General features: G+C 33.3%; 2 protein-coding genes across 9 annotated transcripts; both read left to right on the top strand.

Annotated features, from left to right (window-relative positions):
• The first annotated feature begins 5,892 nt into the window (after positions 1-5,892).
• On the top strand, positions 5,893-10,945 carry LOC130979675 (putative pentatricopeptide repeat-containing protein At1g12700, mitochondrial). 5 transcript variants are annotated; one of them, XM_057903165.1, is made up of 6 exons: positions 5,893-5,981; positions 6,076-9,241; positions 9,471-9,611; positions 9,998-10,049; positions 10,301-10,370; positions 10,525-10,945. In XM_057903165.1, the coding sequence occupies exon 2, from the start codon at positions 6,124-6,126 to the stop codon at positions 7,621-7,623; it is 1,500 nt and encodes a 499-aa protein (XP_057759148.1). In that variant the 5' UTR covers positions 5,893-5,981; positions 6,076-6,123; the 3' UTR covers positions 7,624-9,241; positions 9,471-9,611; positions 9,998-10,049; positions 10,301-10,370; positions 10,525-10,945. The 5 variants fall into 5 exon arrangements, with proteins under 5 accessions (XP_057759148.1, XP_057759146.1, XP_057759147.1 ...); XM_057903163.1 differs by having other exon boundaries at positions 5,894-8,297; positions 9,041-9,241; XM_057903164.1 differs by having other exon boundaries at positions 5,894-7,629; positions 9,041-9,241.
• Positions 10,946-13,257: 2,312 nt separating this feature from the next.
• Positions 13,258-16,685, top strand: LOC130982460 (pentatricopeptide repeat-containing protein At1g62930, chloroplastic-like). Of its 4 annotated transcripts, XR_009087169.1 has the most exons (3): positions 13,258-15,043; positions 15,536-15,682; positions 16,166-16,685. XR_009087169.1 is itself a non-coding variant. In XM_057906472.1 (2 exons), the coding sequence occupies exon 1, from the start codon at positions 13,370-13,372 to the stop codon at positions 15,035-15,037; it is 1,668 nt and encodes a 555-aa protein (XP_057762455.1). In that variant the 5' UTR covers positions 13,258-13,369; the 3' UTR covers positions 15,038-15,043; positions 16,166-16,685. The 4 variants fall into 4 exon arrangements, 3 of the variants coding, with proteins under 3 accessions (XP_057762455.1, XP_057762457.1, XP_057762456.1); XM_057906472.1 differs by lacking the exon at positions 15,536-15,682; XM_057906474.1 differs by lacking the exon at positions 15,536-15,682 and having other exon boundaries at positions 16,232-16,685.
• The last annotated feature ends 1,714 nt before the right edge of the window (positions 16,686-18,399 follow it).

Genomic DNA, 18,399 nt, shown 5'->3' on the forward strand with positions numbered 1-18,399 from the left:
CGTTGTAAACTGGGCCAGGAATGCACGGCTGATGTCTGAGAAGCTGTATATGGAACCTTGTGGGAGGCCGTTAAACCATCTGATCGCTGGCCCTGCCAGGGTTACCGGGATGGCGCGGCATCTTACTTCGTCCCCCACTCCCTCCAGATTCATCCTGGCCTCAAAGGCCGTGAGGTGTTCTAGAGGGTCTTGGGTTCCGTCGTACCTCATGTCCGTTGGTTTGTCGAAGTGTTTCGGCAACCGGACCTCGAGGATAGATCGGTGGAACGGGGTGACGCCCATTATCACGGGTTGTCGTGTTCTCTCGGATCTTCTTTCCCCGTCTTCGCGACCTCTTGCTGCTCGGCGGGTTGGTCTGTCGCGGGAGTAGATGATCGTGTCATTTCTTCTTCTCATTATAGGTGACTCTTCCCGCGTGCTCTCCGCTTCCGTCCGGGATGCAGATGCACGCCGCGGGCGGCTTCGGTGAGAGTCTTCTTCTTCGCTCCCGGGAGATGGGGTATAGCTGGGATCGGTAGACCGTGCGTCCCGCTCCCGGTCGGCTAGTTGTCGTTCTAGGTTCTGGACTCTGTGGCGTAGCTCCTGCATTATTATGGCGCTATCGCCGCCCGTTCCCCCAAATGGTCGCGTTCTCGTGTGTTGTTGGGGAGATCTCCGCCCCCCCCCCCTTTGCGAGGCGACGGAGGCTGCCACCTCCGCTCCGGCGGCTCGAGCTCGGTTGCCGGGACCTAGTGCGACTTCCATTTAGGCAGGCGTTCCCACAGACGGCGCCAATGTTCGGTTGTCGGGTTCCGGACAGGTCGGGTGTGCAAGTGAGGGGGCGAGGACACCTTGGTCTGGGTCGCACTGGTTGCGGGTAAGTTGAACAGACGAGCACTCGTCCTGGAGAGAAGATGAGGGGGGTGCCACCTGCAAAGACACTCCGACGCTCAAGTCAGCGATGTGCAGGCGGGCAGAATAATGAGGTGAAAGGATGTGACGTACCTCGGGGGAAGAGCCAATCTTCCCCTTATATACATGTCAGTAGTGGGCCCCTTGTGAGGACAGGCCCATATTCCCCAGGACATTGTCCTGCAGCCGCGTGTGGGTCGTACAGGACACGTGTCCGGGTCGTTTGAAAGGCGTGGAGTCGGGTCGGGTGGAGCTCGGGCCAGGGTCGACCCGTCGGGTCTTTGGGCCGGGCCGTAACAAATGCTATGGTGTATGACAAAGATTCTCTCTACACATGTAGATGCTACTTGTTGAGATATGAGAGTGATATGATATAATATATGAAACGGAAGATAATCATTAGAGTTGGATGACTCAGTACAGTCTAAAATAGCAGTGTTGTAAGTAATGATGTCGCTTTACTTTAGGGCTAAGAGACATTATTAGGAGATATTCAATAAAATAATTAAAGAGAGATTATGATTTGCTAAATTTTTGGATGAGGGTTAACTAATGTTTTTTTAGAATGTTATTATGTTTTGGGCCTAAATTACAATAAACATAAGTAGTGGTTTAGTCTATTAAAAAAAGTTTAATTAAGTTGGATTGGTTTAGTTGTTAGCTCACTAGTCCGCTTAAGCAAGTGTCGAGGGTTTGAATCTCGCCTTGTGCATGCAGCAACTCATTGGCCAGCGACAAACTCTTAAATGGAGCTCAGTACCGCGGCAGATTAGTCCTTGACCTGTCGAATTAGGGGATATCTTGAAAAACAAAAAAAAAATGTTAGGGAAAGTCATTTAACAAAAAAAAAAAAAAATTGGATAGTCTCCTTTTAACAGTACGATGGTCAAGATCATTTTATTCAAATTTCACGTTAGATTCAACTCAATTTTAAACAAAATATTTGGATTTTTTTTATTTCAAAAACCAAAACTTCAAATTCAAAATGATTATTTTGTAATCCACCACAAGTAATAATGATAATGATAATCATGATCATAATCATAATTTATATTAGTAAAGATAATGATAAATTTTATTACTCAATTAGAAGTTTATTGTCCTATTTTGCACTTTTTTTAATTTTACATAATCTAAAATATATTTAAGCAAATCCACAATATCTCCCAAAAAAAATGATCATTCATGTTTATCATTAAATATAACCAATATAATCCCAATTAACTAATCCAATTAAAATTTAATCATATCGACTAAATCATCTATATATCATTAACAAATATACAATCAAACACAAAACAAAACCTTAACAACACAATCTCAATTTTCAACCACAAAAATGTATCTCATCAAGTCAATCTTACTTTTGTTCTATTAGGAAAACTATCGTCGAACACTACAAACATTATCTAATGCCTTCAACTAATGATTTTGCAAGTTCATGGTGACAAAGAAAACTCTTGCTGAAACAACTACTAGTGTAATTTTATCACTTAATTCTCTGAAAAATTCTTGCAACGTATTACATGAACATGAGATTATTTCATCTTTATTTTAGAAACTAATCACGTATGTTACTAACAATTTCAATTCATTAGAACTAATGTCATTAGACTTATTCATCTCCGGTAACATCTTATTACCAACATTAGGAACTAATGCGAAAAGAAATGTACGAACAATTTTACAATTTAACATTCCTACATCTAATTACAACCCAACTTAAAAGTAAAAAATGTTAATTATATATTCTATTATCTTAGCTGTATAATTACCACTTACGAATAAATTTTATATTATTTTCATTTGTCTTTTATACATAATTTTTTTGTCTAAAAAATTATTAACCAATTGCCCTTAATGTATTTGTATTTCTTATCCTCTTACTTATTTTCAGGGATATTTATAGATACGGATAATTTGATTATCCATTTAAAATTGATCCAACCCAATTATATTGTTTCTGAATTCAATGGGTAATCGAGTACAATCAACTCAGACTTGTTTAAACCCGACCTTAATTGGTTCGAGTATTAGTTTTAAGATCGCAGAATTCGAACCAAACCAATTAATTTAATATTAATTACAAAAATAAAATCTAATAATATATATACATTTTTATTTATTAACCCAAAATTATTTTAAATTATGATAGTTATTTAAATTTAAATTGATATATTATTATTATTATTATTATTATTATTATTATTATTATTATTATTATTACATATTTGTAGTATTTAGAATAATTTTGGGTTAATAAATAAAAATGTATATATATTATTAGATTTTATTTTTTTAATTAATATTAAACTAATTGGATTGGTTTGGATTTTGCGATCTTAAAACTAATACCTGAATTAATTAAGATCGGATTTAATCTGAGTCGATTATACTTGATTATCCATTAAATTCAAAAACAATATACTCGGGTTGGATCGATTTTAAATGGATAATTGAACTATTCGTATCTGAGACTGAAAACGACTAAACAAGTATGATGATGAGAAATATAAATACATTAAATACAAGTGGTTAACAATTCTTTAGACAAAAAAATTATGCATAAAAGAGAAATAAAAATAATGTGAAATGTAAGTGGTAATTATACCGCTAAAACAATGGAATATATAATTGACATTTTTTTTAATTTTAAGTTGGGTTGTAATTAGATGTAAAAATATTAGATCGTAAAATTGTTCGTATATTTTTTTTTCGCATTAGTTTCTAATGTTGGTAATAAAATATTGTCGGAATAAAACAGTCGTGACGACATTAGTTTTAATGAATTGAAATTGTTAGTAACATATATGGTTGGTTTCTAAAATAAAGATGAAATAACCCACGTTCATGTAACAAGGGTTTTTGGAAAATTCAGTGACAAAATTGTACTAGTAGTTATTTAAGCAAGGAGTTTTTTTTTTTTTTTTTTTTTTTTTTTTGCCATGAACTTGCAAAATCATTAGTTAAAGACATTTGATAATGTATGTAGTGTCCGATGATGATTTTTCTAATAAAAGAGAAGTAAGATAGACTTGTTGAGATATATTGTCGTAGTTAAAATTTGAGATTGTGTTGCTAGAGTTTTATTTTTTGTTTGATTGCATATTTGTCGATATGTAGATAGTTTACGGTGTAAATTTTTTTAGTCGATATGATCAAATTTTAATTGGATTAGTTAATGGGATAAACATTATATTGGTCATATTTAATGATAGGCATGGATAATAATTTTTTTGGGGGAGATATTATAGATTTGTTTAAATATATTTTAGATTATGTAAAATTAAGAAAGGTGTAAAATAGGGTAATAAACTATTAATTGAGTAATACAATTTATCATTATCATTACGAATATAAATTATGATTATGATCATGATTAGGATTATTATTTGTGGCGGGTTGCAAAATAATAATTTTGAATTTGAAATATAAAATTTAAATATTTTGTTTAGAATTAAATTGAATCTAACGCAAGATTTAAATAAAATGGCAATATTAAAAATTTATAATAATTTTTTATATTATATAGTATTTTTTTTAATATCCTATATTTTAGTATGGTATAATTTTTTACTATTATAATAAAAATTAATATTTATTTATTTATTAACTTAAAAATAACATATAAAAATTAATAAGTTAAGTAATTTTTTTATTACAAAATTTTTATTAATATTTATATAGGTTGATTTTGCATTAAATTTAATAGTTCAAATTTTATTTATAGATAGAACTCAATTTACCAATAAATCAAAACAAACTCATTCGAATTATAATTAGAATTCCTCAAGCACTAATTCGAATCAACTAGAATTTTTTAATCAGGTTGATTCTAACTTTTTCATGCATAATTCGAATTAGTCTGATTCAAACTACTAAGACTGTAAACTCCCTTACTAATTCGAAGATGTTTGATTTGAATTACTAAGTTTTTTAATTCGAATTTTTCGTTTAGCTTAATTATGTAAAATCTTAATACGGTCATTTATTCTAATTTAGATATTTGTTAGAGAGATTATCCCTAATTTTTATTTTTGTTTTTCCCTAACTTCCTTTTATAAACTAAACCACTACTTGTGTTTACTGTAATAAAAATCTAGGTCCAAAACATAATAACATTCTAAAAAAATATTAGTTAATTCTTTCTCAAAAATTACCAAATTATAATTTCTTTTTAATTATTCTATTAATTATCTACTGATAATGTCTTAGCACTAAAACAAAGCCACATCATTACTTGTAAGTTGTAACACTGTTGTTCTAAACTGTATTGAATCCTATAATTCTAATAATTGTCTTCCGTCACATTTAAATGTAAGTAATATCGTACCACTTTTAATATCTCCACAAATGACATCTACTTATGAACAAAGAATTATAGTTCTACCCCATATCACTAGTCTATGTTAAATGAATTTTTTATTTTTAATATTGGAGTGGTAGTGGTGTTTTTTTAAAATGTGGATTGTTGGGGTGTTATACTTAAATGTGGGATCGTTTAATTAGAGAAGTAGAAATCGGACCGTCCGATTTATTAGAGGTGTAGAAATCGGACCGTCCGATTTGTAGAGGTGCAGAAATCGAACCGTCCGATTTGTGGGAGGTGCAGAAATCGGACCGTCCGATTTGTGGTAAAAAAAAAAAATTTTAAGGTACAGAAATCGGACCCTCCGATTTCTGTACTTCCACAATTTTAAAAAACACAAAAAATTACAATGTTAAAGTATATCACCACTTCTACTTCCATAACAAAAAAAATTAGCCTATGTTAAATATGTAATCAGGTATTAATTTTTCAAGTGGTTGCGTACTTAGGTGTAAAAAGTCAGGTACAGTTAAAAGTTGAGATTCCTTACATGAAATTTTAGTCAATTAAATTATTTAACAATTATTAATCGAATTTTTACTAAATAAAAAATAATTTTGTAAAAAAAAAAGTTTATAAAAAGTAATAAAAATCTAGACGTGTAAATGCAGTAGCAAATTTCTGGGAGTTGAGTCACCAAAAAAATTTCTGGGGGTTGGGAGGTGGCTGTTATTCAGAATTCAGAAGGAGAATCAACAATGCTGTATGCAACAAGGTTTAGGTATTCTGTTCGTCAAATCCCTAATCTTGTTCCACTCTCTACTCTCCCTCCTTCCTGTTCCTGTTCATGGACAAGTCTTCACTTTCATTCTCAGCCTCCATCCCTTCGTGAAGTTGACGATGCTGTTGATTCCTTCACTCGCATGCTCTCTATGCGTCGCCCTCCATCCATCATCCAATTCACCAAGATTTTGGGATCTCTTGCCAAGACCAACCATTTCTCCACCGCCATTTCCGTTTTTCAGCAATTGCAAGCCAGGGGAATCGCTCCCAACTTATTTACTTTGAACATCGTAATTAATTGTTGTTGCGGCATGGGTCGTATGACGCTTGCTTTCTCTGTATTGGCCAAGATTTTCAGAATGGATTATCAACCTAATACGGTAACATTGACAACAATCCTGAAAGGTCTCTATCTCTGTGGTAGTGTTGAAAAAGCAGTGCGCTTTCATGACAGAGTGCTGGCTCATGGATTTCACTTTAATCAAGTCACTTATGGGACGTTGATCAATGGGCTCTGTAAGACCGGACACACATCAGCTGCTATTCAAATGTTGAGAAAGATCCCACGGTATGGCATTGCTCCTAATGTCTTCATGTACAACACAATTATCGATAGCCTCTGCAAGGATACACTTGTAAGTCAGGCTTTTCATTTATTCTCTGAAATGCTTGCTAAGGGAATTTCTCCCGATGTTATCACATACAATTCTCTCATTTTTGGATTGTGTCTTGAGGGTCAATATAAGGAAGCCATTGATTTGTTAAGTGATATGGTGCTTAGAAACATTACTCCTAATGTTTATACCTATAATACTTTGATTGATGGGCTATGCAAGGAAGGAAAGATCAAAGATGCTAAGAGTGTATTGGCTGTAATGGCAAAACATGGTGTGAAACCAGATGTGGTTACTTATACCAGCTTAATGGATGGATATTGTTTGGTTAATCAGGTAAATAAGGCAAAATATTTATTCAACACAATGGCTGAGAATAAAGTGTTTCCTAATGTTCAGAGTTACAATATCATGATTAATGGCTTTTGTAAAAGTAAAATGATCGATGACGCCTTGAATCTCTTCGAAGAGATGCGTCGCAAGAACTTGGTTCCAAATACTATAACTTTTAGTATTCTTATTGATGGCTTGTGCAAATCAGGGAGAATATCTTGTGCTTCCTTACTTCTTGTTGAGATGCATGATAAAGGTCAACCTGCTAATATAATCACATACAGTTCCTTTCTTGATGCTTTATGCAAAAACCATCATGTTGACAAAGCACTTGTTTTATTCAACATGATTAAAGATCAAGGCATTCGCCCAAATATATGGTCATACAACATACTTATTGATGGTTTGTGCAAAAGTGGAAGACTTAAAAATGCAAAAGAGATATTTCAAGATCTTTCCATTGAAGGCTATCATCCAGATGTGTGGACATACACCATTATGATCAATGGGCTTTGCAAAGAGGGCCTGCCTCATGAAGCATTGGCTTTCTTGTCAAAAATGGAAGACAACGGTTGCTTACCAAATGCTGTGACTTATGAAATAATCATTCGTGCTCTGTTTGAAAAAGGTGAAAATGATATCGCGGAGAAACTTCTTCGTGAAATGATATCTAGAGGCCTATTGCAAGGATAAAAGTAGGTGAGATTGTTCTTGTTAGACATCATAAAATGTTGTTTGTATCACTTTCCTTTTAACTTGTGTTTTGTTACCTTCTTCCTAATCATCTATCCATTCCATATTATTGATGCTTCTGTTTCTTTCTCTACATGATGGTGATTCTTTGTTGTGTTAGCTACACTTGGATATTTTCAGTCATTGCTTATTTTATGGCTTTTTGTGTCAAGGTGGTTGTCACATGTGTCTTGTGGGGATATATTGTTATTTCCTTTTTTATTATATTTGTGCTTTGATGTTAAGTTATTCCTAACTAAGTTTGTTTTGATTTCTTCGTTCAAAGAGAATCACTTGTTAAGTTTCTCTACACTCTTGTTATTGTCTTCCATTCTTTCATTTTCCCATGCAGCAATATACTTGCTGATGTAGCCATCTAATGTATTTTGGATCATGTTTCCAAAATTATTTCGCAAACATCTTCTCATTTTCTGTGTTCATGCAGTTGCCTTGCCCTATAAGGCTGTACCTGAGGCATATTGTACAAATGCGATTAACTTTAACAAAACAAGATCATTAATTTTCTTCTCATAATAGAATAAATAAATGTTTGAAGGGGAGCCTTGTTGTAACGGTTGAGTTGTCTCCGTGTGACCTCAAGGTCACGGGTTCAAGCTGTGGAAACAGCCACTAATGTAATTATCAGGTTATAGAATAAATGAATGTTTCTTTTGATTCAAGGTCCAAATATCCGTGGCTAACAAAAATCAAGCTTTGATTGAACTACTACTTGGCATATATGAGACAGTTTGCTTCCTAATATTTAATGTATGTGTCCACTTTATATGAAGCTTCATCCAACTTTTTCACATTCCGGTTATTCTATATTTATTATTTTATTTTGATCTGATAACTGCATCTTATCATTTATAGATAGAAATGCAGAATTAGAGAAAAGAACCTGATACACATGTTTATCTGTAGTTTTTTTTTTTTACCTCAAGTATTTCATAGTTTACTGTTAGATTCTGACATTTCAATTTGTTAATTGGACTTTCCAAAACTATGTAGTCATTCAAATAAATTGTAACAATATTTGGCTGTACTGTTAAACTGCTCGAGTATTAGATGCCAGTGAGTGTAAAATAATCATGTTCCTCTTTTCTTTCTTTTAAATTGTTGCTGTCATTTATGAAAAGTTTGTTATTTTCAAAACAATAGGTGATCATTCTTCTTTTTTTAAAATTGTTGCTGTCATTTACGAAAAGTTTGTTATGAGCTTTAATAGGCAACATAATCATTTCGTCCCACTAGTAGCTAAATACAAGTTACTTTGGGTGGAATATAAAAATAGCAATGCGAGTCACATTGAAACAAATACACACCCTTGTGATTATTTTCTCATCCACATTCTGCTGAGTGCTGATTGCCTTTTCAGGTCACAATACCATTAGGATTTTATGAAAAATGTCCTGTTTCTGTCTCCTTGATAGCTCGGCATGGTAATGATTGCTTTCTACTGGGCACACTACGAACCATGTATTCTACGCTCCAAGAGCTGGTTGATATTTCTGCAAAAAGTAAAGCACCAAGAAATGCTGTCACTAGGGAAGAATCTGCTGAAATTGCGAAAGAAAAGGTATTTCTGCAACTGTGTTAGATAAATTCAGCACTTTATGAGTTCTGATATAATTATGCAACATGGCTTGCACATTTTACGACATCATCTTTGGCTAAAATTCAGCTGCTATAAACCATGCTTATCTTTCATTTGAATCCATGTACATTAAACACTGAATTTTCTTTCTTTCTTCTTCTTGCATTATTATTACTATTTTGTTAATTTATTTTTAACTTTTTTTTTTCAGTTTGTTACTTAATCAGGGAAATCAAGGTTACAAAAACAAGTGGCAGAAAGCCATTGGATTTTATTCAGAAACCATAAAACTAAGCAGCAACAATGCAACATACGACAGTAATAGGTCCCAAGCTTATCTAGAACTTGGAAGGTAGCATATCGTTCTTGCCTTTCACTTCTCAAAAGTTATTTAGCAAAAGTATACTTTTTGTCCCTGAAGTTTGACAAAAGTTTCAAAAATACCTCTAAGTTTTATTTTGTTTCAATTTTGTCCCAAAAGTTTTCGATTTGCATCAATTTCACAAGAAACTCAACACAAGCAAATCAAGCATAATTTTTATGCATTATTGTTAGATTGGTCTTAATTTTTTTGAAAATTCAGCCGTCGAAGGTATATTTGATGCAAATAAAAAACTTTTGGAACAAAATTGAAACAAAATAAAACTTAAGAGTATTTTTGAAACTTTTTCCAAACTTCAAGGACAAAAAGTATACTTCACTCTTTATTTTATTATTATCTTTTAACTTTTTATGCAGTTACCTCCAAGCTGAGGCAGATTGTACAAAAGCAATTAACCTTGACAAAAAGGTGATCTACCTCTATAAATAATCCTGAACTTGGATAATTATGAAAGTTCTGTGATGATTGATTTTCTTGTCATGAAGACAAACAACTTTTGCTTATAATCCAAAGTCCAAATATCATGAGTCTGCTTCTTATGAAGCTCCTTCAAACTTAGGTTCAGATTCTTGCATATTCTATACTTCCTTGGATCTAGTAGCTGTGCAGAATTTTATTATTTATTGATATTAATTCCCTGTCTTTTTTTTTTCCCGCAGAATGTCAAAGTGTATTTTAGAAGAGGTAGAGCTAGAGAGATGCTTGGCTACTATACCGATGCAATTGATGGTAAGATCTTTCATTCAGTTCAGACTTGTGTGCGACAAGTATCTGCACAGGCTACTATATTTCCTTGTTTGCATCTTTGTTCGATTGTTGCTCTTATTTTCATATGAAAGTTTCAGAATTTTCTAAATCATAGGTGAACTATTTTTCTTTGCAGATTTTCAACATGCCTTGGTACTTGAACTAACCAACAAAATGGCATCCTCCGCCGCCGAAAGATTGAGGAAACTATTCCAGTAGATATATCATTCTGTCCACTATATGTGATCGGCTGCCGAATGCTTCCAGAAACATGAAGGTTTTGAACCTACTCATTTCTTGTTATAGTATTCATACAACATTGTGTTAGGTGGTGTCAGCAAAATTATACTTATTCTTTTTCCTTAAGGGAAGAAAAGCTAGTATTGTTCAAGTTAGACATCACTAGTGTAATTGCCAAAAGTAATATAAGGTCATTAGGATTGTAATGTACTACAAGTGATGTGAGGTACAGTGCTCATGACTAAAGCTCAATATTTTGATTTTGAGATCATTGGTCTTCGAATTTACAATAAAAGCACTCACTATTGATGTTTGAAGGTGTCTTACTACCTTGTGGTAAGTTCTCAAATGCCTAATTTTTATATTAGTATTTTTTATCTTATAGATATCTCTATAAAATTTCATGCTATTTAAAAATCATTTGATTTATCTATTTCTACCACTATATATAATGTATATATAATAACGTGAGTTGAAAGGATGTAATTTTGTCCCACGTGAAAGGCTCTTTTATCGTATATATTCATAAAAAATTAAAAATACCTTGTGCTGTTTATAAAACTGGCACTCAGTTAGAATATAAATATTTATCATTTTAACTGTTATTATTATTATTATTATTATTATTATTATTATTATTATACATTTGTCAAAAATAAAAAAGTGGATACACTAGTATATATAAAATCAATGTAATATAATTGTTTGAAACGTAAATATATAAAACTTGTTCAATTACACATTTATTCATATCCAATTTTAACAAAATTCGGTATTAAATTATTGCTGTTATGAATTTAAAATAATTCAACTGTAATAGCAATAAATTTTATATACCAATGAGCTATAGTTTAAATAGTATAATCTTTCCATTTTTATCTAGAGATTTCGGGTTCGAAATTTACTAGTTATTTCTAACTTTGCAAAAAAAAAAAAAATTTTATATATTATAAAAAATTTTAAGTGTAGTCTTATCAAAGTTCAAACAATTTTGCAATAGTTTGTTATAAAAATAAAATTATAAACAAAAAATACCAAGGATATGACATGAGAACATTCGGATATCAGATACTGTATTGATTTATAAAGTGGTTATATCTTACGGGTGACGGTGTGAGCAAATTTATAAAGAGAGTAAAATTTTATTCCTGCCCATAATCATTAATCCAAATGATAATTTATAATTTATTCCTTAACAAAAAAATAATACGCGGTTCTTAACAATTTATTCTATTGGATGTTTTGGCCCTTTTGTTAATCTTTTCGTTAAGTCTTAACGAATCTATTTTACGTGTATCGTTAACTGCAACCTATCAAATAACTATTTGATAAGGCAATAATAAAATCTGTGCTGCGAGCAAAACGTTACCGCTTTTTAAGGGTTTTAGTTGTCCCAATATTACATCAATTGGAGTTCTAAACCAAATACAACATATAATGCTTTCTTGTACCTCTTGTCCAAAGGTTCCTGCTATTGTTTTATACTTTTATCATCTTATCTTCACTAGATACCAGTTCTTATAATTTCATATATGAACTTCTTGCACGGCTGCTTAGATGAACGACCTACATCCAAATTAATAGCTATTTATATTAATGTTTAATTTAATTTTAAATTTTAGACAAACCAGATCTTCACCTAGTTAGTGTTGAAAAGTATAACTCAACAAAGAATTATTTCCAAATGTCATATCTACTTTTTAAATGTAGGTAATAACTAATAAAAGATTTAAGAATTAATCAGGATACAGGATTACCATTCTATGCATGTTAAACGGCAATTGTAATCGCCAACCCTTCTGTTTTAGATTTAAAGACTTGCCTTTTCTGAAAGGGTCTTTGTTATCATTAACATCTATCAACTTTTACACACATATCTCTGATTTTTTTTTTTAATTTTTTGTAGATTGTTTTTATCCTAGTTGGTTACACCACTAATTACTAATTAGTCCTTTGTACTTTTTCTTTTCATATAGCAGACTCTGATAGGCATGTCTTAGAAACGAATCATGTGGCATTTTTGATATCCTCTCAGCACTTGGTGATGAAACCTTCAAATAAAAAGTGCGCTTTTACGCATTATATAGGATTCAAAGGATATTCATTTTCTACGGGCTACATACGCATGTATGATGCAATTAGGTATCTCTCCAAATGCTCCAATCTCATCTAATCTTTTCTTGTATTCTTAGAAAATGGATGGTAGTGGAAAGTGGCATGTGTTGTATTTGGTTCAAGGACATCTGAATTTGGAGCATCCTTTGTTGTATTTGGTTCTCGAGGACAATTAAACTTCTATGGATTTAATACTAGAACAATTAAACCCCTAAAAAACGATAATATTTTGCTGATTATGCTATCAAATAATTGTTTGACACAATAACAGTTAACGTTATACACAGGATAGATCCATTAAGACTTAACAAAAGTTAACAAAGGAATCCGAAAATCTAACGGAATAAATTAATAGAAGCCACAATGTCAATTTTATTGAGTTAAAAGACGAATTGCCAGTTAGGTAAATGGTTAAGTACGGAGTGAAGTTTTTACTCTTAGAAACTAAAAGTAATATCCTCAAAATAAACAAAATAAAAATCTAGAAAGTAAATTGTTGGATTCAATGATTCAAAAAGCACTCTCGTTAATTTCCGTTATAGAGTTCTAGTCTAGACATGTAAACGCAGTAGCAAATTTCTCTTGGTTGGGAGGTGGCTGTTATTCAGATTCAGAAGGAATCAACAATGTTGTATGCAACAAGGTTTAGGTATTCCGTTCGTCAAATCCCTAATTTTGTTCCACTCTCTACTCTACCTCCTTCCTGTTCCTGTTCATGGACAAGCCTTCACTTTCATTCTCAGCCTCCATCCCTTCGTGAAGTTGACGATGCTGTTGATTCCTTCACTCGCATGCTCTCTATGCGTCGTACTCCTCCCATCCTTCAATTTAACAAGATTTTGGGATCCCTTGCCAAGACGAACCATTTCCACGCCGCCATTTCCCTTTTTCAACAATTGCAAGCCAGAGGAATTGCGCCCAGCATAGTCACTTTGAATATCTTAATCAATTGTTGCTGCGGCATGGGTCGGATCACTCTCGCTTTCTCTGTATTCGCCAAGATTCTCAAGATGAGTTTTCAGCCTGATACCGTAACTTTGAATACACTCATTAAAGGTCTCTGTCTCTGTGGTAAGGTTGAAAAAGCACTGCACCTTCACGACACAATGCTGGGTCAAGGATTTCAGTTTAATCAAGTTACTTATGGGACGTTGATCAATGGGCTCTGTAAGATCGGACACACATCAGCTGCTGTTCTTCAAGTGTTGAGAAAGATCCCACGGCATGGAATTGTTCCTAATGTCGTCATGTACAATGCAATTATTGATAGCCTCTGCAAGGTTACCCTTTTAAATGATGCTTTTCATTTATTCTCTGAAATGCTTGCTAAGGGAATTTCTCCCAATGTTATCACTTACAACACTCTAATTTATGGATTGTGCCTTGCGGGTCAACTAAAGGAAGCCATTGATTTACTAAATCATATGATGCTGAAAAACATTACTCCAAATGCTTCTACCTATAATACTTTGGTTGATGGACTATGCAAGGAAGGAAAGATCAAAGATGCTAAGAATGTGTTGGCTGTGATGACAAAACATGGTGTGAAACCAGATGTGTTTACTTATAACAGCTTAATGGATGGATATTGTTTGGTTAATCAGGTAAATAAGGCAAAATATGTATTCAACACAATGGCCAAAAATAGAGTGTTTCCTGAAGTTCGGAGTTACAATATCATGATTAATGGCTTTTGCAAGAGTAAAATGATCGATGACGCCTTGAATCTCTTCGAAGAGATGCATCGCAAAAACTTGGTTCCTAACACAGTAACTTACAGTACTCTAATTGATGGCTTGGGAAAATCAAAGAGAATCCTTTGTGCCTTGGAGCTTCTTGAAAAGATGCATGATCGAAGTCAACCTGCTAATATAGTCACTTACAGTTCCTTGATGGATGCTTTGTTCAATATCAAACAACATGACAAGGCACTTATGTTATTCAATCAAATGAAAGAGAGTGGCATTGATCCAGATATATATACATACAACATACTTATAGATGGCCTGTGCAAAAGTGGAAGACTTGAAAATGCAAAAGAGATTTTTCAAGATCTTTCCATTAAAGGCTATTGTCCAGATGTGAGAACATACACCATTATGATAAATGGGCTTTGCAAAGAGGGCCTACTTCATGAAGCAATGGCTTTCTTGTCAAAAATGGAAGAAAATGGTTGCTTACCAAATGCTATGACTTATGAAATAATCATTCGTGCTCTGTTTGAAAGAGGTGAAAATGATAACGCGGAGAAACTTCTTCGTGAAATGATATCTAAAGGCCTGTTGCAAGGATAAAAGATGGTGAGATTCCTCTTGTTAGACATCACAAAATGTTGTTTGTATCTCTTTCTTTATAACTTGTGTTTTGTTCTCGATCATCTTTCGATTCCATATTAATGCTTTTAGATCTTCACATGATTGTGATTCTTTATTCTGCTTTACCCACACCTAAATGTTTTCTTTGTCGTTGCTTATTTTATGGCATTTTCGGTGACTAGATGGCTGTTATATGTAGCTTGTCGGATCTATCATTATTTCCTTTTTTATTTTTGTAATTATATATGTGCATTGATGTTAATTTATTTTTAAGCTGAAATGGTTGTGATTTTCATCATTCAAAGGGAATCCTTGTTAGTTGTGAAGCTTCCCTGTACTCTTATTGTCTTTCGATCTTTTCATTTCTCCCATATTTAAATTAAACTCCCATGCAGCAGCATACTGTCTGATGTAGCCTTAGATGAAATCTCAAATGTTATTTTGCAAACATCTTCTCATTTTTCTGTGTTCATGCAGTTATACCTGAAGCATATTGTACCAAAGCAATCATTTTTATAAAAATAGTTACTGATTCAAACTTCAAAGCCAAAGGGTTTTGATCAAACACTAGCCTCTTGCGCAATCTCCAAGCACCCCAAAGAGTAGCAAGAAACATTTGCACAGGTTAATGCTAAAAAAAGTTGGAATACTCTATCATGAATTGCATGTTCCCATATAATCATGTTAAGAAAAATAATAAACCTATAAACTTTACAATTAAAATGAGAAACTTTGGTGGTATATTCGGGCTTTTAAGTTCAAATCTCATTAAAGCTAAAATATTGTGTTAAGAAACATTTATGTGATCAAATCTGGTTTTAATGAAACAATTATGGTAATTTTATATGATAGGAATTGTTCAGTAGAGAGTATTTTCATTTGTTAGCTGAGCTAAACTTGTAGGTTGATGGCTTGATAACTTTCATCTTTATGCTGGCTCTACCATAGATCAATTGATTCATTTGAAACGTTCTTGGAGTTATCATGAAAAACGTTGGTCCATTTGTTTGTTGTTTTTCTCTTTCACAAAAAAAAATGACATTAAAAATTTTGAAAAAATGGCATTTATGATTGTCTTTTTTATTTTTTATTTTTTATTTTTTGAAGGTATAAATAGAAAATAACTAGTTTACAAGGGCAAGGAATAGCATAAAGCCATTGGATTTTATTCAGATGCCATTAAACAAAGCAGCAAGAATGCAACATACTACAGTAATAGGACCCAAGCATCTAAGTCTTTATGTACTGGAAAGCATCTAAGTCTAGTAGGTAGACACTGAATATTACTGGCTTAGACTATACGAGATATAGATATTACATTGATCATATTGGATTGAAAATTTGAAATGGCTTGACTTCACAAGTTCATTTCCCTGGCATGCACATATGAACTTGACCGGTGTTAAGGTAGTTCGAGGCAGGTGTTGTGCAGCTGTTTGTGTAAGATCAAGCTTTGCGCTTTTAGTTTCGTTCCATTTATATCTTTGTACCCTTTATTGCTGAGATTGTTAATTTATCCATTAGTGGCATTTATTTTTGTAATTAAAGATTGATTAATAAATATGATGATAGTTGCTAAATGACAATTTTAAGTGCATTTAGGTGAGGGAATGATGAGGAGTTTATGTGAATCCATTGGTAGACATCACATGCTGGTGCTGGAATTGACATATAATTGATAGTGGATGCATTGCCTTAATTGATATTGGCCTATTTTACTGCAGCGAATTGTTGAGACGGCAGGGCGTTTTAGTGAAATGGTTTCTTTGACACGCTATCAACCAACGTGATATGTAGGCAAAATATGTTAGTTTTGGACGGAAACATTAACAGAGGGAATATAATATCGGACGGAATTAATTGTTAGGAGTCGCAATGTCATTTTTCAATTGACGAGAGGCGAAATGAGAGTTAGCGAAATAGTTGGAGGTTGAGATGAGATTTTACTTAATATAGAATTACAAACTTATGAAAAATGAAAAGCAGAGGGTACAATTTGAAATTTACTAAAATTTGTGGCCTAAAATAAGATCATAGGAATGTTCTGAAAATCGGATCGGACCGGCTGGTGAAACCAGTTCAACCGAAAATCGGCGTGAAAAACGGTTCAATCTTTCTTCTAAAACCGCCAATTTTCAAATCGCTAAAAAATCGCTGAATCGGCCGGTTAGACCGGACCGAGAACCGATTGGTTCTTGTGAAATGGCGTAGTTTTCGTTATTTAAAAAAAAAAACAACAAAATTCTCCACTCCATGCGAGTCCCTAACCCGATTAACCCCCCTTCCCACACCCCTCCTTCGATACACACTCAATAGCATGCCCTAAGGTTGCATTTGTTTATGAAAATAGGATAAGACAAGACATTGGGAACAAGACATAAAGGATAGAGACAAAATTTTGTGTTCTTGTATTAGGTGATAAACTAGAACAAATTATGAAAATAAAATTTATTCTCATTTTTTTCATTCAAAAAATTTGTGACAGAAAATATAATAATAAAAAATATAATTATGAAAAATCGACAAGAATAATAAAAGAAAAATGAAAAATAAGTTGTGTCCCTTGTTAGTGACTCCGTATCCTTACTATCAGGATGCACACAAAATACACTAATTCAGTATCTTTGGACACATTATCTCTGTCTATGTCTCCTCAGTCAAACACGATTTTGTGTCTCTATGTCCCTGTCTAGTGTCCTGTCTCTACAAACAAACGCAGCCTAAGGTTCCCCAAAGTTCCCAAACCAAAAATCCAGCTTCGTCAATGGAACCGCAGCCACTGTCCACGATTGTCGGCGTCTCCGCGGCCTCTTCCTTCCCCTATCCCAAACCCATACAGCCAGACCTTCTCTTCTAGCTCGGCACGTCGTCCATTCATCCGGTGACTTTGCTGTTCGAGGCATCCAGTTGCTGCGTCGTCATGTTACTGTCGTGTCTTCATGTCTCGCCGTCGTCGTCTTGTTGTCAGTAAAAAGTTAGTGACACTGTTTAGCGATTTTCTTTTATGCTCTTTTGAGTCTGTTTCAGTGTTTTAATTTTGAATATTTTGGATTAGTGATTTGTGATTTTTGAATCTAAAATTAATTAAATCATTGATTTTAAAAGTGAAATTGTGAATGGATTAATGGAAATAAAATAATTGATTTTGTGCAATTAAACGCGCTCATTGAGAGAGAATCAAGAAGCAAGAAAAGATCAATGGCGTCAAGCGGTGTGTCTCTGAAGGGTTAATCATTAGGGGCACAATGTTATTTTTCAATTGATGAGGAGCGAAATGAGAGTTAGCAAAATAGTTAGAGGTCAAGATAAAATTTTACTCAATATAGAATTACAAATTTACC

Source organism: Arachis stenosperma, chromosome 5 (genome assembly GCF_014773155.1).
Source record: "Arachis stenosperma cultivar V10309 chromosome 5, arast.V10309.gnm1.PFL2, whole genome shotgun sequence".
Taxonomy (NCBI): Eukaryota; Viridiplantae; Streptophyta; class Magnoliopsida; order Fabales; family Fabaceae; genus Arachis; species Arachis stenosperma.

Excerpts from the sequence above, each read along its gene's own strand:
- LOC130979675 (XM_057903161.1), top strand. The coding sequence starts at position 5,959 with ATGCTGTATGCAACAAGGTTTAGGTATTCTGTTCGTCAAATCCCTAAT.
- LOC130982460 (XM_057906472.1), top strand. The coding sequence starts at position 13,370 with ATGTTGTATGCAACAAGGTTTAGGTATTCCGTTCGTCAAATCCCTAAT.